Source organism: Brachyhypopomus gauderio, chromosome 10 (assembly GCF_052324685.1).
Source record: "Brachyhypopomus gauderio isolate BG-103 chromosome 10, BGAUD_0.2, whole genome shotgun sequence".
NCBI lineage: Eukaryota > Metazoa > Chordata > Actinopteri > Gymnotiformes > Hypopomidae > Brachyhypopomus > Brachyhypopomus gauderio.
Genome location: NC_135220.1, coordinates 14,848,831 through 14,873,038, shown reverse-complemented (window position 1 = coordinate 14,873,038; position 24,208 = coordinate 14,848,831). Strand labels below are relative to the sequence as shown.

General features: G+C 47.0%; 1 protein-coding gene across 2 annotated transcripts; it reads right to left on the bottom strand.

The window, feature by feature from the left end:
* Window positions 1-2,157: 2,157 nt before the first annotated feature.
* ppp3ccb (protein phosphatase 3, catalytic subunit, gamma isozyme, b) lies at window positions 2,158-23,493 on the bottom strand. Of its 2 annotated transcripts, XM_077019817.1 has the most exons (14): window positions 22,875-23,493; window positions 15,076-15,273; window positions 12,837-12,961; window positions 11,424-11,535; window positions 10,512-10,657; window positions 9,241-9,380; window positions 8,295-8,372; window positions 8,111-8,205; window positions 7,782-7,907; window positions 7,305-7,382; window positions 6,025-6,109; window positions 5,605-5,702; window positions 3,665-3,691; window positions 2,158-2,661 (listed from the first exon to the last, which is right to left on the bottom strand). In XM_077019817.1, exons 1-14 carry the CDS (start codon window positions 22,924-22,926, stop codon window positions 2,486-2,488), a joined length of 1,536 nt encoding a protein of 511 aa, XP_076875932.1. In that variant the 5' UTR covers window positions 22,927-23,493; the 3' UTR covers window positions 2,158-2,485. The 2 variants fall into 2 exon arrangements, with proteins under 2 accessions (XP_076875932.1, XP_076875933.1); XM_077019818.1 differs by lacking the exon at window positions 3,665-3,691.
* Window positions 23,494-24,208: the final 715 nt, after the last annotated feature.

Genomic DNA, 24,208 nt, shown 5'->3' with positions numbered 1-24,208 from the left:
ATGTTCACACCACAGCATACATCCACTTTAAATAAGAAAAGCTAGGGTGGGGGTCAAAACAGAACACACGCGCACGCACAAAAAAACAAAAAAAAAAAACCTTTGGATTCTGCAGCTGAAGAAAACAATCAAAAAAGACAAACATAAAAAAAATACTAAAAAAACCAAAGAAAACAAAAAAATAAGGAACCATGGTTTACGGATTAGCTCTCGATGCCCACTCAGACTGCAGGCTTTTAACTGGTATCATTAAAACCATAATGCACATGGCCGAATTTCGGCTAAAGGCCTTTTGTGTTTTTAGTTTGGGTTTCTCTACAGCGCCCCCTCCCTGCCTCTTCCTGTAAACGTAAATACTCAGGTCGAGGAACCTAGTCCAGCCCACAGCTCCTGCTCCTCCAGTCCAGCAACCACAGCCACTCAAAACGCCGGAGTACTGCGTGAACGAGGCGGCCCCGTCCGCACACGGCGTCGACGGAGGGCCAGGACAGGCTGCAGACGAACTCCACCTGGGAAACCAGCCGGTACGGAATGGGGGCTGTGAAGCCCGAGCAGGTGTGCTGTCTGACACATCGCACGCAGCGTTCCGGGGTGGAGGACTGAGCAGAGCGGGACGCCTCTGTCCCAGCTCTGGGGACAGGCATGGCACATTGCCTGAAACAGGAAAGGAAGGCGTGCACACGCCCAGAGCCACGTGCACAGCTCAACAGCGCAGCATGCTGGACGCTTGCCAGCACTGCCATCGAAATCTGACAGTAGCAGTACAGTCAAGACACAGAACAGAACGTAGAGGGGGAAAATAATAACTGGTAAACAATGATCAAAACACCTAGTCCCTTGTAAGTGGGTAGAAAAAAAAGTGAACAACTTCAATACTTTGCTTCTGAGAGGTTTCAGATAGTCTATGCAAGCAAACTGGTCCTCTCTAGAGAGCGGACCCTCACTGACCTGCTGAAACCCTCAACAGGCCAGTGTTGCAAACAAACACTGAAAAAGTAAGATGTTGCGAGCAGTGTTGCCAACAAACACTGGATAAAGTCAGACGGCGAAAGTAGCCAAAAAGCCACAAGTGTTTGCGGTGTAGAACCATCTAAATGTTTGTTTATTTATTTAAAGCAAAGAAGAAGGAAAAAAAAAAACAACACAGAAAATGAGGATAGTCATCATCATGTTTCTAAGATGAGCGGGCAAACACAGCATCACATGTGAGCTGAGTCACGGGTGATGGTAAGGCATGCGCACTAGTTTTGCCAAGCAGCCCTGAGTAATGTGGCTGCGCTGACGTGGTCTCCCAAGCAGTCCCTTTGTCCCCTACAGGCGTGAGCAGAGGTCAGGTTTCCAGCTGCTCGTGTGTGTGTGTGTGTGTGTGTGTGTGATATCTCTGGGTGGGAGCTTCGCCCACAACTAGCGTAATGGGTGGAGTTAAGAACTAATGGGTGGGTGTAAGAGCTGAGAAGGCATGAGCCAACTGTGAGCAACACACAGCAGCCCAAAAACAAACACTGACTGCATTAAATACTGTGAAAATAAAGAGGAAATTTATAGGCAGGCAGACAGAAGTTGTCACTCCTCTAACCACTATATCTCTGGGACTGTGTTGCTCTCCTTTGTCTATCATTAGACAACCTGGACTGGTTGGATTACTTCAGAAAAAGAGATGCAATTCAATAAAAAAAATAAATAAAAAAACAACAAAAAAATTCCACACAAAAAATGAAAGAAAGCAAAATAACTAAAGCATTGAAGTGCAGGAACACTTAAAACTACATGTAAATGTGTGAACACAGGGCCATCATGGGATTTCACGAGGAGTGATGGGGAGGGACCAATGACGGCCTTGAAGAGTTCGTCTGTGGCTCCTCCTCCCCTACCCAAGGTTTCCTGGGATCACAAACATATGCACCGCATGTGCAAACGGCCCCTCACCAAGCACACACAATGTCAGACAATTTTTGCAGAACTACTGGACTCAGTTGATTTTTTAAAAAGTGTCAGAAATCTCATTTATCAACTAAAATTTACAAAATGGGTTTTTCCTACCAAAACTGATGACACCACTTCAAAGCTAAGTCTGTGTGTGATTTTATATATATATATATATATATATATATATATATATATATATATATATATATATATATATATATATATATATATATAGTATTTCATGTAGTTTTTAAATATTCATTTATTTATTCCTTTTGATTTTTTCCCAACATTATAGAGAGTTAATTCTTATCATATGTCAATAAATAAATAAAAACCATGCTTTATTTTTATTTTTTTTTACTTGACTACACCGTCCTCTGGGTATCGGAGGGTCTCTCTCTCCTTAATGAACCAGGAGAGCTTTCATAGAGTGGGCACTGCCTCAAACAAGGAGGAAAAACAAAAGGGGTGTATATATAGAGATAGAGAGAGAGATAGAGAAAGATAGAGAGAGAGATAGAGAGAGATGGGGTGGGAGTCTACAGCAGTAAAGACTCTACGCCTGTGTCTTGGAGCCGTTCTTGTCGGGTGAGTTGGCTGTGGTGATAGAGTTGACGAGGCCGTCAGGCTGCTTGCCGTCTCTGCGCGGGGGCATGCGCTCGTTTATACGGTCCAGGCCACGCGCCTCCTCAAAACTCTGGATCTTGTGCTGTGGGTTGAACCCTTGAATGGCTGGAAGAGACGCAGGTGACAGAGCACAGAGATTAGCCAAGGCTAACCCTACGGCTAGCGTCAGCATTGAGATTAGCTCAGGCTAAATCTATGGCTAGTGCCAATGTGGAGATTAGCCCAGGCTAATTCTACAGCTAGTGCCAGCATTTAAATTATCTCAGGCTAACTCTACACATAGTGCCAGTGCTGAGGTTAGCCTAACTCTATGGCTAGCCCCAGCATGGAAATTAGTCCAGACTACCTCTACGACCGTCACCAGCATGGAGATTAGTTGAAGCTAACTCTACAGCTAGCTCCAGCACCAGTCCTTCACAACGCATCATGACCTCAATACCCATGCTGCAAATGACAGCATTTCATAACAACAGACAGGGTATTGAGACAGGTCACAGTTGACAAGGTTGGGCAAGTTAACATGTTCAAAACTAATGAAAATGAAAAAGACAACACACACCAACAACACAGGGAAAACCGAAGACATAAGGAAAGTTAAACTAGACCAGAACTAGACAAAGATAACAACAGACTTGAAGACACACGGACAACATACAGCTAGCAGCCTCTTTCTACACTTGCTGGCTATGGCAGTTCCTTGTGCTGGACTCTTGGTAACTCAGCTAAACAAGCACACTAGCAAGCTGAAGCCAGCGTCACTGTCAGCTTCTCACTCTTCTACCAGAACTCTTGACATGTTTTTCTTGCTGTTGTCTGTCTCCCCTTTTTTTGACAGGAAATGACAGTGATAAAAACAGACTTCCCTTTCACTCAGTGTGATCTCACTTAACCAGCCTCTTTACCCTAAGAAGTAAAGACGGGGGCAGTATGGGGGCAGTAGCTATAAAACACTACAACTGAGGAGGACAAAAGAACACATTTAAAATAAATCACAAACACAGAGGAGACACACTGCATAACAGCAAGAGGACACACACAGACACACACAGACACGCGTGAACGCGCGTACACACACACGCACACGCACACACACACACACGTTCCGTACCTCTGGCCTCTTCTGCCTCTACGGTGGCTGTGTAAGTGTGAGTAGAAGTGGCATGCCCAACACGAACGGAGAGAGAGTGAGTCAAGTTATCAATGCAAATCACACATCCACCCAGCCTCCACCCAAACCACCCCCTCCCTGCCCCTCCACCCAAAACCACTCAAAACTACCCCGCCCCGCCCCACACAGACCCAAACCCACCTTCCCCACCCCTCTATCCAGATTACATCCAAACCACCCATCCCCATCCCTCCACCCACCAACAAGTCCCACCTTGTTGCACCACCCTTCCCCACCCCGAGTACTTCAGCTTAGTTAGTTCAGCTCCGTCAGCTTGGTTCAGTTTGTTTTTGAGAAATTACACCTTTGCACAAATCACAATCCTGAACCCTGAAAGGATCGTGTCTTTGTCTTGTTTGTATTTTCATGTGCGCTCAAGGTTCGCAGGCTCTCCTTCTACGGCTGAAAAGACTTCAGGAAAAAAAACTCTTTGTGGCCCTTATAGAATGCCTGCTAAAAAAACTCCCATCACTATAGTAACTGAAAACTCCATGTAAGCATGCACAAGTGCCCTCCCCCTCACAGTAATGTGTGTGTACAGAGCTCCGTCAGTACACGGGTCACCACCATACAGTAGAGTGATAAAACAAAACTACAGAAACGTCTGCGGTTTGACATCAAAAAGGCATGGAGTCTAATTTAACATATGCAATACGTACAGCTACGAACCAAGGACAGAGCTGACCTGGAGAATCAGGTCTTTGAACTACTTTAATAAATCATGCTGCTTGCAATAAAAAAAAAAAACATTTTGTACAGCGCTGATTTTCTCAACAGCAATGCAGACATCAGAATAAAAAAGACATTCAATATAATCTCTTCAATAATTACTTAAAATATGACCTCAGGCTGTAGGAGACAAATGTTTGAATGAATGTGTTCATTTCCACAAAAACAAGCTGAACGCATTTGAGTCGTTAGTCGGGCAGAAAGAGGCTGGAGTTAGCAGCCTCGCTCTGTTAGCATGTGAGCGGCTAGTTCTGAGCAGCAGTATGCTAGAATGAGCTGAAAGAAGGCAAACTGCAGGATGTTAAGTGTGTGTGTGTGTGTGTGTGTGTGTGTGTGTGTGTGTGTGTGTGTGTGTGTGTGTGTGTGTGTGTTACCGGGCAAAGCGTTAGCTGCTGGTGTTAGTGGGGTTTATTAGCGTGACCCCGGGGGAGGAAGCAGAGGCATTATGTGTGTTCTAACAGGCTCTGGTTAAACAGGGCGACGCTGCACCACGGTGACGTGGCAGCAGGCCAGTGCAGCTTCCCAGGGCTGGGAACACTCTCCCCGGCCTGTCAGGGGCCAGGGCTTAGTGGAGCTATAACCATCTCCAACATCACAGCCCCCTGAGGCACAGGGACAGAGGGGCTGATGGCAGGTTATAATGATCTGCAAAACCACTTGGATATGAGCGTTTGTCTACGGGGTGGAATTCCCCAGAGGAGTGTGACGGTTTGGGCTGTTATAGGGTGATACAGTCACAGAGGATCAAAGAGGCTGAGCAGAAAAACTGACAAGCAGAAAGAGAGCGAGAGAGAGAGCAAGAGAGAGAGAGAGAGAGAAAGAGAGAAAGAGAGAAAAAACACTGAGAGGAAGATGGAAGAGGGAGAGACGGAAAAATAATAGATAAGAGACTTGGGTGGGGGGAGAGAGAGAGAGAGAGAGAGAGAGAGAGAACGAAAGAGGGAGACATACAAGGAAGTAGAGGCAGTCGTAAAAGGAGAGAAAGCCAAAGGGAAGAGGGGACAGAGAGACATGAAGAGAGGAGTTGGGATGAGAGCACCTCCTCCCTCTCCATGTACTGGGAGACGGAGCTCACGCATGCAGGAGCAGTCGCACAGATGTGTAGATGTGTGTGTGTGTGTGTGAGTGAGAGAGAGAAGACAAGCTCTTACCACTCTGCAGGGTCTGTCGGCCTCCTGATAGCACACCCATAGGCAGTGTCCCAGTGGGGGTCAACCCCTTCAGCTGTAAGACACTCTCATTTTCCTCCCTGACCAGGACAAATTACACACATTCATGTGAACACACACGCATACAGACACACAAACACACGTGAAACCCAGTACTGAAAACACACTATATACAATGAACAGTCAGAGTTGACTAGGAAACATTTGGCTATTAACTCAGGCATTAAAGATCCTTTATTGTTTTAATATAGTCAGGAAATAAAAAAAATCTGGGGGAAAAATTTCAACAAGACAACAAAATTAAGAAAATGAATACTTTTTATTGTAAACCTGTTTGCTGCAGGTGAGAATGTGTGTGGTTTAAATGTGTACGTATATGTGTGGGAGAGAAAGTGTGTGTACCTTAGAACAGAGAAAACCCGAGCCATCTTGCCAATAGCACGAATCTTATTCCTGATCACTTCCTTGCGGGCGGCTGGTGTACCACCTGTCAGGCACGCCCAAGCACACAGATGAGAGAGAGAGAGACAGAGAAAGAGAGAGTGAGTGTGAGAGAGGGCCTGAATGAGTGTCAGTTATTTTCCCAGTCTGTCATACCCTCCCTGTCCGATAGGGGCAGAGGTGCGGTCTGGGCTAATGACTTCAGCCCAGGGGGAAAACTACAGGACATCAAACCCCTGTATATATATAAAATCACGTGACCCACGCCACGCGTCCTCCAGCGCAGACGAGCGCTGTTCATGGCTCAGCGTACACGTCGTCAGGCAGCGAGACACTGGATCAAATGGAACACTGGAGCCTCCCTCCCCTCAAGGGATCAATAACCCCCATTTCTAAAACTCACAGGGCCCACAGACACACAGAGGAAATGTGTCAGGCCAAGATATAATTATGCACCCCTGAAAAAGAAGGACGAGTGGAACAGGTCCTCAACAGTCTAAGTGGGTCACAGTCCTGCTCTCTGACAGCTTCTCCTGCAGGGGCCGCACTGGCGGATTCTGCTCCCAGCTGCCTCCTCTGATTTCAGTAGGACTGTACTAGACTGCTGAATTAAGGACAGAATGTACCAGGTATCTGATTTTAGCCAAATGAATTCTGAAAATGTCTTGGGTCAGCACAAGGCGCAAGATTAACACAATACTGTGTATGGGCCCCCTTGTGCTCATCAACGATCGATTGCTTCCAAACCAGAAGCATTTCTACGATCACTCACAATTTTGGAAAACTGCTATATAAAATGCCCAGAAAAAAGGGGGACCTTGAAAAATACACATACAGTTTATATACAGATGACATCAACAAATATGAATGTCTTGGCATGGTCATAACTTGAAGAAAAAGCAGCTTGAAGAAAAAACCTTTGCCCCCCATTACATTCTTAAACTCAAAACTCCCTGTAGGAACAGAGGCAGCAGTGAGAGTGGAGGACTCTTCAGACGTCTCAACGGTGCGTAGGTGTCTGAAGGAGACCAGGCATGCACATCTGTGAAGGCTTTCAGGTGTCAGTCACTTGTGTGTGGGGTTCACAACAGTGACATCATGAATTTCATCAAGTTCCAAGCCTGCTACTTTCTCTTTGAGTGCCTGGTTAGCGTGAGGACCCTCATGGGCAAGTTGTCTCGCCCCCCCTTCACGGACGTGCTGTCTCGCCCCCCCACCCCCCTTCACGGACTAACTCTTACCTTCACAAGTGTCGTCGCCTTCGGACATGAGCTCATCGTCAGAGCAGATGTTCAGGACGTTAACCAGCATCTCCGTCACTGAACACAAAGAAAAAGTTGTAGTCTTTCACAGACACAGCTCTCACTAGTGCTGGTGCTGAGTCTGGAGGGGACCTGCTCACAGACACAGCTCTCACTAGTGCTGGTGCTGAGGGTCTGGAGGGCCCTGCTCACAGACACAGCTCTCACTAGTGCTGGTGCTGAGGGTCTGGAGGGCCCTGCTCACAGACACAGCTCTCACTAGTGCTGGTGCTGAGGGTCTGGAGGGCCCTGCTCACAGACACAGCTCTCACTAGTGCTGGTGCTGAGGGTCTGGAGGGCCCTGCTCACAGACACAGCTCTCACTAGTGCTGGTGCTGAGGGTCTGGAGGGCCCTGCTCACAGACACAGCTCTCACTAGTGCTGGTGCTGAGGGTCTGGAGGGCCCTGCTCACTCACCTTTCTCCCCAACAAAGGGCAGAGACCACGTGAACACATCCATGAAGTTGGGCAGCCAGTACGGGTGTGGAGAGCAGTTGAACTGCCTGATGTTCATGACATTGTTCTCATACTTCAACACAGCAGCTGGAGAGAGAGAAAGAGAGAGAGGGAGAGAGTGAGGGAGAAAGAGAGGGAGTGAGGGAGAAAGAGAGGGAGATACAGAGAGACATGGGGGTGTCAGGAAGAAGACAGATCTTAATGAGAAATCATGGTGATTTTCAGAGATCTGGAATTGCTAATCCAAGACTCAAGTTCATGACATCAGCATCTCTTTCCAAGAGACTCACCTTTATTGTTATAAACATCTAAATAGTTTGGTGCTGAGAAGATTGTGATTAATGAGGGAAATCCTGTTGTCTGGCTTTTTCTGTACATTCGGTACCTAATTGGGGCAAAAACAAAAGTGAATACGTTTAATTAATGAAGTTAATTGATTAAGTGGTGAGTGAAGGCAGGCTGGGTTACACTCACCCAGCATCCTGGGCTTCATGTGCTCGGATTATGGACAACAAGTTATTGTTCATCAGAAAGTCACACACAGCTGGATAACTGCGAACAAGGAGAAGAGCATCTCAAGCTCAGACACGTCTCAAAGCCCTTAAGCAGATGCTTCAGTGGAGGTGGACCAAATTCAGAAAACGTACAGTCATATCTAATGCAATGCTAACAATAAATTTGGATTGCCGGTGTATTTCCCAGTCAGAAGCTAACGCACGGTCCACAAATCTTCAACAAAATGCCATTCACACACCCTTTTACCTGATTGACAGATTTATTTAAAAAGCACATTTTGATCAGTTTGGGGTAAATTTGAAGGCAAACTTTCCAACTGCAACCACAGGAGTGCATGAAGAGGGTGGTGACTTGATGGAGAGAATGCCAAAAGCAGTAAGAAATGCAAATGTAGGTGTTGGAGAGGAATGATTTAGAAGAGCTGGTCATCAACTCCCCTCTTGATGAAACTAATGCGCTACATTTTCATGCAACTGGCAGTTCTTAGCATATCGCAGGCCTTACAGCTGGGGTTAATCAGTCATCTGGTTCTTGGTGTTTAATATGTATGACCATATTTACATGTCGGTTTTCATGGGCTTCCATCTCAGGAACAGATGCATTTACCACAATGGTAAGAAGATAGCGATGTGCTAAATATTGCCATGGTAACTTAATGAATAGGAATTCAACACTTTGTTACACATACTGTGTGGCTAGGCATGGTTACCATCAGGTTTTATGAATATGGCTCAGTGTGTATAAGTGTAGAGGAGAGTGTGGGGTAGTTCTGTTAGGGGCAGGTATGTTCAGAGGGGTAACTGCTGTGTTAAGGGTAGGGACATATCCTGTTCCTAGGGTATGAGTATGTATGTGACAGGTGTTGGTACAGGTGCCATGTTCAGGGTAAGGGCAGGTGTGGTACCTGTAGAAATAGGAGCAGCCCCGCACACTGTTGTGACAGAAGTGGTCCTGGGTCTTCTCGCTGCCATAGTCCTCCCCAGGGTCAGACCACAGCAGGTCACACATGGGCCCAAAGGCAGGGGGTTCTTTAAACCTGTCTAACTGCAGCGCGCGCGCACACACACACACACGCACGCGCACACACACACACACACACACACACACACACACACACACACACACACACACACACACACACACACACACACCGTTTAAAAACAAACCACCTCACGTGCTGCAGTGTCTCATTACGCTCTGTCTTTTTGCACTGTGCTTTCTAATACGCAGCCTTCCAAGCCCTGGGAACAGCACATCTCGGACTCCACACTTAACACTTTGGGTGAAGGAGCAGCCAGTGGAACAGAGAAACCCAGCTGTGTGCGTTCCACAGAGGTTAAAGGTGAAGGCTGAAATGCCTCAGTGCTGAGGTCATTGACCTCCACCAATCTCACACACAGAGCAACACGCTCCAGCCCATAACACACACAACACCCCATCTCACAAGAGACGCACACACCACCCCATAAGCGTGGGGAGGCAGCATTTAGCTGCTCTGCCGTTTCTAAATGGAACGAGCTGTCGGAGGATATTAGAAGCTCCAACACTGGATGTTAAGAAGTTAAAAACAGCCCCGTGTGGCCCAGCTTTAGGCTCAGGTTAGATATCGTTATTTCAGTTCCTGTGCCACTACATGTTTTACTTTTAAGTAACACAAATTTTATTTCCTGTTTTATTATAACAATGCATTTTTATCTCATTTTAATTTTACACAATCTTTCAACTGTTTAATCACCGGTACATTTTTCAAGTTATATTTCTTAAATTTTTTTAGTTTTTTCAAATAAATCATGGACTGTTTTACCTGTATTTCTTGCCAAATACCTTCCTGAGGTAATAGATTTTGAGTAGTAAAACTTTTTCTATGCTTCTGTTATGCATTTTGAATTAATGTTGTGTATGAAAGGCATAATATAAAATTACCTTGTCATGCCATAACACACTCCCCCCATCCCATAACACACATGCCCCAACAAACCACCCCATAAAACACACACACACACACACACACACACCCACCCAGATGCAGCAACGGTTAACCAGTCATCATCCCCCTCCCGAAGCAGCTGAGCTGAGCCCAGAGGACCACGGTGTTGTGTGAATCACAGTCATCTGAGCTCCCCTTACACAGGGGTGGGAGGTATCGTACTCTTAATCTAATCTTACTACTCTTACTTTTCGTATGTCGTCGAGGCAGCTGATCTCGGGTGAGAGTCCGCCGTGCACACAGAGGAACTGCTGGTTCAACAACGCAGCCAAGGGCAGGCAGTCGAAGGCGTCCATGCAGGCGTCGTACACACGCTCCGAATACTTGATCCTGCCTAGGGTGGTTTTCACATGCAGGCAAACACACACACACACACACACACACACACACACACACACACACACACACACACACACGTATGTAAAGCTGAAGAAGGCCTCACAGCACTAGTCTCTGTCTGTTTGACATATCGCAGTGGTGATGGGGCTGTGGGAGCTGCCAACTTTCCAACAGCAGGAGGCAGCGCAAATCCTTGTTAGGGGATGTTGTACTGGACACACGGGCTAATTAAGAGGAACACAGGAGGCCACCAGAGGCTTGATAACAGCATGCTAACTCTTTCTCACACACACACACACACACACACGCACACACACACACACACACACACACACTGCTCAGTGTCCAGTAGTTGTGAACTAGATGGTTGTGATGTGTGGTAACTGTAGAAGATGAGGAACATAGTTTCTGTCAAACACCACCACAGCCCACATCCTCGTCATGAGTATGTGAACCCCCCCCCAAACACACACACTCTATGGCTTGTTTATAGACACTGAACTGTAAAGGGCTAGTCTACAGATGAACCACAAGAAGCATTGGACAACCGTAACCCCAACACACACAGAATACACTGAAAAAACTGTACACATTCGTCTTACACACACACACACACACACACACACACACACACATGTGCATGCACGCGCACACACACACACACACTGAAGTGAATGCTGGGTAAAGAGAGGGATGAAGGCGTGTTCCGGCTGGGCCCGGTCCTGCTCCGAGTACGAGCTTCAGTCCAGGTGTGTGCTTACACTCTTGCTTGAAGGTGAAGTATTCTGTGAGGTGTCGGCACTCATGGTTGCCTCTGAGAAGAAAAAGTGTGGTGGGGTGGTTGATCTTCAGGGCCCACAGGTACAGCACACACTGCAAACACAAACACACACAACAATGAAACAGAACATAATGATGTTCTGATAAATCCTCACACAAGGGGCACAACCCAGTAGGCATATAGAAACCTAACATTGGGGTTTAAATGTTGGAAAACAGTGTTGTTTTACATGACAGTGTTGATGCCTCGGTACACTGCGCCACAACACAACTGGAAAAGCAACTGGGATGAACCACCTGCAGTGTTCAGTGGTTTTCTGCTCTAAAACATCCACTGCAGCTCAGTAATTATCTCAAGGGATAAACCAGAAGTGTTAATTCAGTGATAACACTTCACGAATGACATATTGATCCAAATCCAAATTACCGTATTTAACTGTTACCGTATTTAACTCACAGGATTACCAGTTAATCTGATCTCATTAATCTGCCTGGATTTGAAAGATTACGTGTTCTGATCCAGCTCTAGCCGAGAACAGTACAGCAGTGGGCGGAATGACGGCGCGGATCGCTACAGCGCGCTGGGTCTGATCTGAACCCCAATTCCACTTGTGCCTTGTCAAAGCTGGGGCCCCAGTAGGTGGGGGCGGGGTTACTGGAACACACGCTGCTGTCTGAGGGCAGTGACAGCGTGATGGTGTGGGAGCAGAGACGCAACGGAGGTCCAGGCCTTCCTTTGTGTTTCACAGAACTCCTGTGATGTCTGCAGAGAAGTCTCTCCACCCCCCAACAACACACACACACGCACGCACACGCACACACACACGCTTTGGCAGTGTTTGATGGTGTCGACCAGCAGTGTGTTCACCCGCACTCGCTTTCTCTTTTAACGTTGACATTTCATCCTACCCCCTGAACTCTGCACTCAGCATGCAGTGCACTAAAGCCGCTCTCTGAGATCCCAAACAGCCACCCCCCCCCCCCCCCCCCCCCCCCCAACCCCCCAGACCCCACCCACACCCCCAGGCCCCACCCACCTTGCACCAGCCTGACACTAAAACACACCTGGACGTGGGCAGTAAAAGTGCCACTATATTCTGATCTGCTTTCTCTCCAGCAGCAGCACCAAGGGCAGAAGGCTGAAGCACACAGTATTTCTCATAACGCAGCTTCTCAGAACGCCGCGTTGCTCTGCCACCTCAAACCTCCATGTTCCACGTCCATCGTGGAACTCCTCCCTACACACGGGGTTCAGCTGCTGGGAGGGTTTGTCTGGGTCAGAAGCTTTGGCTCATGGCCAGACTGCACCAGCTCAGGACGCTCACGTGAAAACCTCTCTCAGTTCTTCTGGGGAAGAATGCATGAAAACGTGGCCATCTAACAACGCCACTCACCTCAATGCTGAAGTAACCTCGATCCACATAGTCTCCCAAGAAGAGATAGCGGGTGCTGTTGGGAGATCCTCCAACCTCAAACAGCTTCATCAGGTCAAAGAACTGCCCGTGAACATCTCCGCACACTGTGGAAAAGACAAAACCACACACTGACAACCGAGCACATTGCATAAACTCACCGCCACTAAATGTGTGTAAGAGTAGGAAACGCATCCACACACTCCTCTGACTCTGGAACACATCATCAATAGCTTAGCCAAGAGCCCCTACGTCCATCACCTGATCCTGAAACACGGGTTGGATCCAAGCTGTACCGAACCTGAGGACTGAGCCTTGAAACATTGGGCTTCAGGTACGCTTCTAGAACTTCGGGAGAGGTATGAAGGACAAACCTGGAAGGCGGTTCTGAAGACAGCATACATGCGCATAATCTCTATGAACTAAACTCCTGAAACACAGGAAAACCGAACTGTCTACATGTTCTAGAGGGATAAATTCATTTGTGCCATGAGGATGAACTGGCACACGGCACAAACAGCAGTACCTCAAACCCCTGAAAAGTAAAGAGGGGTTTGTGGGGGGGGGGGGGGGGGGGGGGGGGGTTACAGTATAAAATGACAACTCAGCCAAACAAAACCAACCAAAACACAAACATTGCTGCCCAATGGTGTGGCACAAAAGACCCAGGGGGAGACGGCACCATTTTTATCCGTATACATGTTGGGGTGGGGAGGCCACACGCAGGGGGGCAGAGAGGGTGGCTGGATTCCTGTGGCTCTGGCAGGGGAGTCAAAGGCAGGCGTGGGCAGGGTCACAGGAATGCACCCAGTGACTCCACTGGCTGTCTGACCTTTGAAGAGAAGCCAGTCAAAGCTCCCGCAGATCAACTGTGGAGGACTCCCTCCTTATCGAAACAGGATGGTGTCCCCCCGGCAGCTGCCCAGCGGGTCGGGGCACAGAGAACATGAAAGGCAGTCAGGATATCGCTAATGTCATACAGGAAGGCTGCGCGATATATCGTTCCATTCGTCATTATTGAAATACTGGGCTCTGTGATACTGAAATGAAAAGAGGAAAACAAAGCTCTTGTAATGTAAAGAGTCTCTATCACATTTTTTCCCCTTTTTTGTTTACAGTGTGCTGTGAGCAATCTCAGACCTCTGTGGTTGATGTTCTGTTAAATCAAGGTGTTCAAGACCCAAGAAACATCAATAATTTAGGCCAAGATGATCCAGATGGGGCCCGGTGCACAGTGACCCAAGTTCAAATTACATCAAGCCACTCCATAAGAGCATGGCTGGTTCTGTGGGCCGGAAAGGCGGTCCGTCTCCTCCCTCCTGTCAGCCCAAAGCCGTCAGGGGCCAATCCTGAGCTTGCGTCATCTCACACACCTCACCAGAAGCAGGAAGCCATCCAATCACACGCAGCCAGCTGGCCACGCTGCACTGCAGGATGAGCAGTGGTTTGTAAAAGAGCAGTGATTTAGTGCACGTGAGCGGAGAACTCATCTTCACCCTCCCAGCATCTCTGATCAGTTCAGGCTGCACAACAGAAGGGACGTGGTCACCAGGCTGAAGCCTGGCACAGTGGAAACTGCCAATGATTAACAACAAGGAGACAACTGGCAAATATCTGCTAAATAAAGACATAAAATTACAATACAGGCCAAGGGTTTACAGCACAGAAATCATTCCCCAAGAAAGCAATATCCCTTTACAATTTCAATTTGCAGTAATTCACTTGCAATCTGATATGCTGTCCATATGATGCAGTCTCGTAGAGCACCCCATCAAAATCACAGACAGCTCAGTCAGGAGAACTCTGGTTCAAAAAAGCTTTTAAAATTGTACCCACGTAAACCACATGTGCGCTAAGTGTGTCAGCCTGCGTGCCCTAATTATCATCTGCCCATTCTCCACAGTACAGTGCAGACTCTAAAGCTGAATCAGATTCATGAGAAACGGGCGTTGGGTGGTGGTGGTGTTTTTTGCCTGAAATGGTCACGATCACAAATATGTCAGGTTTATTTTTGGTCAGTATCAGTTCCTCAAGTTGTGCCGATACGGCTGCTCACAGAAAACCCAGCTGCGATGTGCGAGCAGATGCAATCCAAGAGTGATCGCTCAGAGAGGAGATGGGGGCTGAAAGGTGGGCTGAAAGACACCACGTGTGTAAGGGGCCCTGAAGATCTCACCGTCCTCTCTGAGGGTGTGTGTGTGTGTGTGTGTTAGACGCACACCTGTAATAGGTGCCTCCACCTCCAACATGCACTTCTCACGGCGGAGGACGTTTGCGCCGTCGTTGATGATGCGCAGGGCCACGTCCTCCTCCAGACGGCCCTCCTTCAGCAGGTGGGACTTCAGGTGGTCCACTCTGGGCCGGCCGTCCTCGTACAACTCCTTCATGGTGAGGCGTGTGGTGGGGGGGTACGGCACAGCTAGAAGGGGAGAGAGAAAACCAAGCCCAGTGGTTCAACTCCAATAGGACAATGGTAGCACAATTACTGGACAACCTTAACACAGCAAAAAACAGAAAACAAACAAACAAGACACATCACATACCACCACAGGATATAAATCTGTCTGATTAATTGTACAGCTACAGTCACTTCTGACATAAAAAGAAAGAAGATTAAGATTTTACATGTGTAGCAATGACACATCTATATGTATGAGACAGTATGAGACATGTACAGAAACAAACGCTACACAGCCATAATGAATATGGCTTTAGTACAGTATCACCAGAGTAACAAGTATGGCTTTACTGCAGAATGCACAGAGAAATTCCAGATGAACAAGTACGGTTTTAGTGCAGGATCGCAAGAGTAACGAGTATAGCTTTAGTTCAGGATCCCCAGAGTCTAGACAAGACAAGTGTAGACTCTAGACAAGACAAGTGTAGACTCTAGACAAGAGAATTGCTAGACAAGGTTAACATTATCAAGTTAAATTCCAAATTGTGTTTGTAAAACTACTGCAAATGCAAATTGTGGTTGGTGGCTACCCAGAACGATGATGTATGTGATAAACACTGGGGTGTTTCAAATAAAGAAATAAAATAAAGGAAGAAGAAGCACAAATTTTGACTAGCAAGCACAACGTCAAACCACTCTCACATTTAGAGCAACTAATGCTTTTCTAGAAATAGACGTAGACACTTTTTTCGATGTGTGACTGCTCATTTTAGGTGCTTGGTATGACATGTGACGGCCTAGCTATATGTCCAGGCATGTGGCCCTCACCCAGAAAGGGGGGTGGAGGCAGGTGGAGCAGGGTGGAGCTGCCATACTGCATCACCACAGCAGACACTTGGTGCTAAGTGCCATGCTCAAACGCAAGAGGAGGCCAGAGCTGTCTGAACAGCACTAGCACTAGCAATCCCATGTGTTTAAACTCCGCCATTGGATGCCAGCATGACAAAGCTATAGGGTTTCAACCACAGTGGCCCTGGATTTGGAGAAAGAACGCATCTGTCTCAGCAAGTGTATGAGTCTAAATACTGAAGTGGCATGCCTGTGTGTGTGTGTGTGTGTGTGTGTGTGGGGGGGGGAGTCAATAGACTCCAGTCTGTTGATGAGCAGCAAACTCCTGGAAGAACTAACATGGGTTTAAGCACAACAGAGAGGGACCTGGTTTAGTGGTGCAGGGAAGGACCCGCTGCCTGCTCTGGGCACTGTTCTCCTTCAGCCTCCGGGTGCAGCAATGGATACTTGTGGGTTTGAGGGCCTGAGGGGCTGTGGGGCCTGAGGGGCTGTGGGGCCTGAGGGGCTGTGGGGCCTGTGGGGCTGGTCTACCATGGATGGGGAGCTTTAATAAACCCCTGGCGTTGAGGGGCGAGAGGCGAGCCTGTAAAGTGTTAGGAATGTGGGATTAGTGTAATCCGGGACGGCTGTGTTAAAGAAGCACTCCAGCCCAGAAGCAGTTCCCTTGGGTTAGAGCGGGTCACAGAGGAAGGCAGCACTCAAACTAACGCTTGGTTACACACACGGTACTCGGCACAGGCAATAAGCCAAATATATAAGCCGGTGTCATTCTCTCCACCTAGGGCCCGCCGGTATGTGCAAAGGCAGGCCGGATCCAATAATGTGCAGAGCATTAACCCAGCCCCCTCTGTTCATTATCGTCCAACTTGGATCTTCACAGCAACTTAAGAAGCACATGATCTGATAGCGCCACACAGGGATTTGGTAAGAGTAAATGTTGTTACACAGTGTTTCATAATTGTGGGCACCACAAGGTGAGCTACAAACATGTGTCTAAAATGACTGTGTCTGCAGCCAGCAGGCACACAAAAACACATTAACATTATTTTAGCAAAATTACAAATACAAGTGGGACCAACACAGTATCGCTGCAAACGCACCGAAGTGTCTCATCTTTAATTAAAGAACAAATTTCCTTCCACAAAGTGCCAGGGAGACACTCGGCTACTAGAAGAGCACACAAAACCCTTCGGGCCAAGTTCACACTTGTCTAGTTTGTTTCAGATTTTATCGTGCACTGCTAAGTTTGACTGAATAACTCTCAGCACTTGACAAAGTGTTATCATTGTAGATGCACAAAGTACATGAAGAGAAACATTTTCATGGCTAGGCTATAGGTCACATGCTACTGCAGAGTGCGCCAACGTCTTTACAAGAGTCTACTGTAAAAGGATCAGTCACATGTCAGGAAGCAGGGGGTGTGTTTGTGTGTGATGACATCACCTCACAATGGGCGTGTGTGGAATCAACAAACACCAGGCCAGTGTGCCAACAGCACCGTTCTATCAGTTTAACCTGGATCTGCATGTGGCAGCAGTGTAGTGTGCTGGACATACAGTACCATGACTACAGAATCAACACAGCAATACAGGGAAACGACCAATCAGCACAGCCATACTAGGAAAGAACCAATTAGCATGGCCATACTAGGAAAGGACCAATCAGCCCGACCATACTGGGAAAGAGAAATGTGCTTTCAGAATCACTAATCATTCTGCAGTTAATTGCAGTGAAGACATTCTACTCTATAAGTTCTTCCTCAGTGTGTGCTTCATATGACTTACTGCACTGAACTACAGGGTAACACCGTCATCTCAATTTCCATGGTTTCATCAGAAGGGGCATGTTGGCTGATGTCTATAAACCCTTCATCTTTTTAATCTGCTCAAGTTAACTTTGCGGTTTTATCTTCACAGCAGTGACTGGGATCTCCATCTTCCCTAATTAGACAGTTGCTCTCCTTCTGATACAAAACCCCAAACCAAGTCAGGGTTAGGAGGTCTGGTGGAGAAGCCACAGATTGCGTTCCAAGTCCTTTCATATCTTCACACCCTAAATGTCTTGGTGATGCACATCGTTGAGCGTGCAGGGAGATTACTCAGACTGAAGGACGGCCTTTATATAACATCAGCCACCGCCACTGACAGAGAGCGCGAGTGAGAGAGAGAGAGAGAGAGATTAAAGGTGGACACGTACAAAGACATTCCTTGAGAAAGGCAATAAACGTTACGAGTAGACCTGCATGTCTTCAGCTATAAAAGAGCCCTGGTCTGGTCTCTGAATGCGGCACATGTCCAGGGTCTCCGCGTCTGTCTGACAGATCGTGATTGCTGCCCTTCTGGGCCGGTCTGGGGAGGGCCGGGGACGCCCCGCTGGGGTGTGCGGTACCACCCGCGTCAGAGGCTGGTCTGCCACACCACCCTCTGTTTGAGAATGTGGGCAACATGCCCAGCACCACGACTGTCGGCACGCTGACCACAGGCGTCAAGATACCGTGGCAACATCAAGAGCCCACATGTATTAGAAACAACTATTTTCTGCGTCAAAGAACCAAGGATTGAATAGAACATATAATGTCTTTACAACTTTAATGGGAAATTCACATAAATCTCTAGTTGACCAAATGGATACTGGTATAATGCCATTAAAAATGTTACAATATCAATTACATTAACTTCCTGTTTTTGAAATGAGATAAACACTAAAACCATTTTCCTGTTTTGTACTCGTGACATGATCATGCATTTTGACAAGGGTGCTGCATCAAACATTTTCCTTACTAGGTTAGCAAGTTGAACATGCAGGGTTTGAAATATTTCCTTAACGTACATGTAAAGAAATATTTCCCAACAGACTTTGCGCTGTTGTTCTAAGGTAATAGCTTGTGTGTTCTCATGCGTGTTCTCTGCTTGACGAGAGGAAGAGAACGCCACTTCCTTTTTCCAGCTGACGGGGTTTGCGCTGGGCACCTGCTCGGTCTCCTCCTTCAGCCACGGCCGTGCTGTTCCTCACAGCTCCTTGGAGGGAAGCGTGCCAAAAAATAACCAGAGCGCTCCATTCTGAAGGCTGGCACGCAGAGGGGCGGAGCCATCTGCAGGACGGCGGTCAGGATTTTACAAACGGGCCAGTGTCCAGCACGCCATCAGCCTGAGTGAACAGTGTACATGCACACAGCCAGAAGGACCACTGCATAGTAAACCAAACGTTCAGATCAGGGACTCTGGATCCAGCCCCCAGGGAGCCCTCAGTCAAGCCCAGGTTTGGTTTAGCTCCAGTACCTCATTCCCCTGAATGGTAATCAAAGGGTGCAGAGCTTTTCTTTATCTGGCCAAGGTAATTAGCTATGCATAGCTGAGGAATCAGGAGAAATGGACATCTAAGGAACATTCTTGTTACTGTATCAGGAAAACGCCCAGCCCACAGGACTGAGAACACACAGCCTCCCAGGCTGCCCAATCCACAGGACTGAGAACACACACAGTCCTAGCCCTTCAGGCTGCCCAACCCACAGGACTGAGAACACACAGCCTCCCAGGCTGCCGCACCCACAGGACTGAGAACACACACAGCCCCTCAGGCAGCCTTTGCTCACAGAGTTGCACAAACTAGCTTGGATTATCTAACCCGCATTCTTTTAAAATTACTTTGAGGTAACATTTTTTATCATGCGTGAACAAAAAGTGAGCTTCTCATTTTGACACAGTAAACTCTAGGAAAAAGCCTAAAGCTTTTCTCTGGCTGCAGAAAGGTGCAAATTAGAGAAGAGAAATTGTTATCCGATGTTTGAATTGCCAAAACTTTTACAGGGAATGGGGCAGAGAACTGGAGTGGCATTAACAGTTCATTTAACCTGTTTAGTTTGCTCAGGGCAATATTTAATTTGGAGGGCAGAGTGAATTCAACTTTCAGGATAGAGGGCAGATTTAAGTAGCTAAGCCTGGGGACTGGAGAGGAGAGGGAGTCTGTTTAGTCTGGAGGGCAGTGTTTGGTCTGGAGGGCAGTGTTTAGTCTGGAGGGCAGTGTTTGGTCTGGAGGGCAGTGTTTAGTCTGGAGGGCAGTGTTTGGTCTGGAGGGCAGTGTTTGGTCTGGAGGGCAGTGTTTGGTCTGGAGGGTGGTGAGAGTCTAACCTGCAGTCAGACAAGTGGGATCCACAGTGGTAGAGGAACCATGCAAATGCATGTGGACTGAATAATTACTCAAGCAGGTAGGTGCCGACAATTGGCTGACAATGAGAAACATTTGGTACTGTGTGCTTTTGGTTTTTCAAAGAAGTGATCCCAGAACTTCAGCTTCAATGACAGTCATTGTTTGTTTTGCTCCTCTCTTCTTCTTTGCCCCAGCAAACAGAAGCCTGTTCACTCTCATCTCTGACTAGATGGCATTTAGAAAAACATCAATATGGATACGCAACTTCTACTTCTAAATCTTTTTAGATTACTTTAAATTCTTTTATGTAATGTAGATGCTCTAAAATGCTCATCAAAAGTGGTTGAATCACTGATGTCTAAAAGTGGAAAACAACTGAAGCGATTGCTAATTTGAACAGTTTTGATTACTACCATGGTACGAGTGCAGAACTGTGTGCAGAAATCTGGTTCTTATTCTCCATAGACAAACTAACCTACTTTAGTGAAGACTCTGAATCTGTAGTGCATGACACACAGCCAGAGCTCACAGCCAAACACAAGCTCCAAGTCAAGGCTCGTTACCATGGTGCTGACTGCTGCCCCAGCGAGGGAAAAGCCATCCATACGAGTCGTCTGGCAGCTGGCCTAATCAAAACATTCGATGGCACTTAGCGCTGCCCCTTCTCTGACCACGGTGGAGGCTCGGGAAGTGGAGAGGGGTGGCAGCAGGGAGAGGGGGGCTGCCGTGCGGATGAGCGGAGTGGGGTGGCAGCAGGGAGAGGGGGGCTGCCGTGCGGATGAGCGGAGTGGGGTGGCAGCAGGGGAGGGGGCTGCCGTGTGGACATCCAGGCTGGGCTTGTGGGTGGACTTGTCAGCGTGCTGGTTTGGCAGCACTGTCGACTCCCACCTACCACATCAATCACGGTTCACTCCAGCGCCGGCTTGCCGTCCCTGCACACAGCCCCAACTCTCCCTTTAATATGCCCTCATGTTGCTCTGGACTCTCCGCTGCTACAAACACACCAACTAATTCCTTCATATAATAAACAATCCTGCTGAGCCGCTGACAGTCTGATAAAGAATCACTTTATTCTACGAGTACAGGCAGAGAAGACCTAGCCCTCAGTATACCCTGTGTCACATTCCTACTGCAGACAGCCGGGAAGCAGTGACCAGCATGAAGGGAGTGATAAAGACAGCTCATCTTCACCTCCAAGGACAGCTTCTCATTCTACAGAAACTTACAGGGGCTGTCAAACCAAGATCCATGATAGCAAATACGAAAAATCTCAAGATAGCTGCACAGAGAAGTATTTTCAGAGACGATGGACACACCACACCAAGGAAATCCATCACCACAACCATTTTAGTGGTGCATGACTGTATAGATGTACACATGTTCAATGGTGCACCATGTTAAAGGAAACACTGGAAAACAGTTTAAATCTTGGAACTGATCAGTTTGCAAAATGGTCTCCAATACTTCAACCACAACATTTTCCCCAACCAATGGCAAGAGATGAATGTAATAAAATGCATAAAACAAATACAGTATCTATGACAACATTTTAACCTCGATAGCCTATCTGCTGAACTAACCCAAGACTTGACAGTGCAGATCGTATGCCTGCCAAGACAGATAGCTCAGAGATAGTTTCAAGATAGCAACTCAACACCTTGGTCACGAAACTCGCCATGGACGCCTGACCGTTATACGACAGCACGGATGGCCAAGACACCCTGAACTTACAACTGCTCATGAACAACCAAAAGAAATACTGGGCCAGAACCATAGGAGAGGGCATTTTAATCAAAAGGAGACACATTGCCCGAAACAGATTAATACCCATGAAGAGCTTAGGTCTAAGGAACCAACCAACCAATCAACCAGTTCACTACTCAAAAGGGACTAGTCGCCTCTGACAGAGGGATCTCCATAGTCCAAGAAACGAATACAGTTAGTGTTAACGTGCTCTACCACCAGCAAGCACGCATATTCTGAAAGCGGGCTAAGTAGTGGCATGTTCAGGTTATTTATCATTGAAATAATTTTTATCTGACAGGTGCATGTCGCTGGACTACTTTGCATGAGCGCTGAAAGGTTTGATTTAAGTCCCCAAAGCGAGTCTAGCACGTTCTGCCAGACAGAAACGAGAAGTCATTCAATCGTGGCGGCAAAAAACTGTCAAGCGGAAAAAGCCGTCAAGAAGCGATGTCAAATCTAGACAAATGGCATTTTATTTCCCAGCGATGACAACCACGTTGGCAAAGATTTGTGTGTATAGTTTACCTGACAGGCTATCCTACGTGATGAAAGGACAGTACTCACATGTCCACAACCACCTTGACAACCTGTAAGGCATTAACGTTGTCTAACTACTCGCTGAATAATCTAGTAAATAGCAGCATAAACATAAAAAGGTGGAATATATATATAATATGTTCTATCTGCTGGTTAGTCGTTAGATACCGGTCAGCATTGGTAATTTCGGTAACCAGCTAGCTGCACTCCAGGCACAGTGACATTAGCCAGCAGCAGTACGTTAGGTTAGCTACCCAGCTAGGTATCAGAAAATCGCAGAGAATAAACAGCAATGCGAACTAAAACATTTATCTGGTAACAAGAGTTTTTTTTCTATACATTACCTTTAATCGGCCGTTCGGTGGTGGACTGTTTGTTCTGGTCCTTCGTCGACATCCTTCAAGCTGCTTCTGCTGGCGATAACCGACCGTGTTTCCTACGCGTAGCTAACCACCTCGCTAGCTAGTGGAGTTAGCTAGCAGGCTAACTAGCTACGGCTCAGTTACGGGGGAGTAAATGGCTACTTGTCTACAAAGCAGGGGTGCCCTGTCGGACTGTGGCGTAAAGTGTTGTTTATCGTGTACGGTCAGACGCTAAAGGGGCAGGGGAAAGGGGGGGAAAGCCGCGGTAGAGTTGTGCGTTTGTGCCGAGTCTGTCCTTCGTTAGCACGGCGACCCGGGGGCTGTCAGGGAGGATGAATCAACGAAGCCAGGAAATGCGCGAGAGAGAGAGAGAAAAAAATGTTCTTGCGAGATGTTAGCTAAGGTGGTAGTTCCAGTTTATCTTCCGCGCTAGTACCGTTTTGTAAATTGTCAGAGGGTTTCTGTTGTTTTATTGCATCGGGATGGTTTGTTTCTGAACCTATTTGCGCTGCTGGTCTTTTCTTCTTTCCTTTAGGTGATCTGTTGAGTCGTCCTGACTCTTCCCCTTCTCTCGGATTAAACTCTAATCCACTGTACAAACGGATTTCCTACAACATGGCGACTACTTTTTTACGCGGAGGTTTATGGGTAATGTAGTAAACATGTCTGACCCGCAAAGTACGTCTGATCTTTTGGATGCTTTAAGTGGGGGTGTATTGTAAGTGATCGTCCTTTTGACAACGTACGAGCTACCAAACTAATTAGTAGCGACCAAACTAAATTCCTAGCTATATAGACATAGGAATGAAAAGTGAGAGTGCAGAGTATTGTCATATTACAGACAAAATTGTTGAAAGTCTAAGTGGGCAGTGTCACTCAGTGGTCAAAGTGAGAAATACACTGGCTTTTCTTTATACAGTTGGGTAGAATACCTTAAAAGTAAAAATAAAAACAATTTGAAAGATAAATATTAGGAAGTATTCGCATTTGGTTGAAACACAAACTTCTGGGATATAATTTACAATTTTGTGATGAGTCATTGAAGTTGTGATGAGTCATTGAACTTGTGATGAGTCATTGAACTTGTGTGAACTTGTGTTAAGTCATTGGTGATTTGTGGCTAGTACTGTTTGTAGTTTGTAGGCGTAATTTAATGGGAACGCTGGGACATGTTCTCACCACTAATGGCAAATTTTGGTATGGTATGATTTTGGAAGGGTGCCCTCAAAATATTAGTGTTTCCCTGCATTTCTTTCATTTTTTCAACAATTCCAGCAAGAATTAATTTAGTCGCGTTATGTTCCTGCTTATATTTT

Excerpts from the sequence above, each read along its gene's own strand:
- ppp3ccb (XM_077019817.1), bottom strand. The coding sequence starts at position 22,926 with ATGTCGACGAAGGACCAGAACAAACAGTCCACCACCGAACGGCCGATT. Across the intron at positions 15,274-22,874 it reads CACCGAACGGCCGATTAAAG|CTGTGCCGTACCCCCCCACC; the intron begins GTAATGTATAGA and ends CTCCCCTTCTAG. Across the intron at positions 11,536-12,836 it reads GAGGTTACTTCAGCATTGAG|TGTGTGCTGTACCTGTGGGC; the intron begins GTGAGTGGCGTT and ends TTGTGTTTGCAG.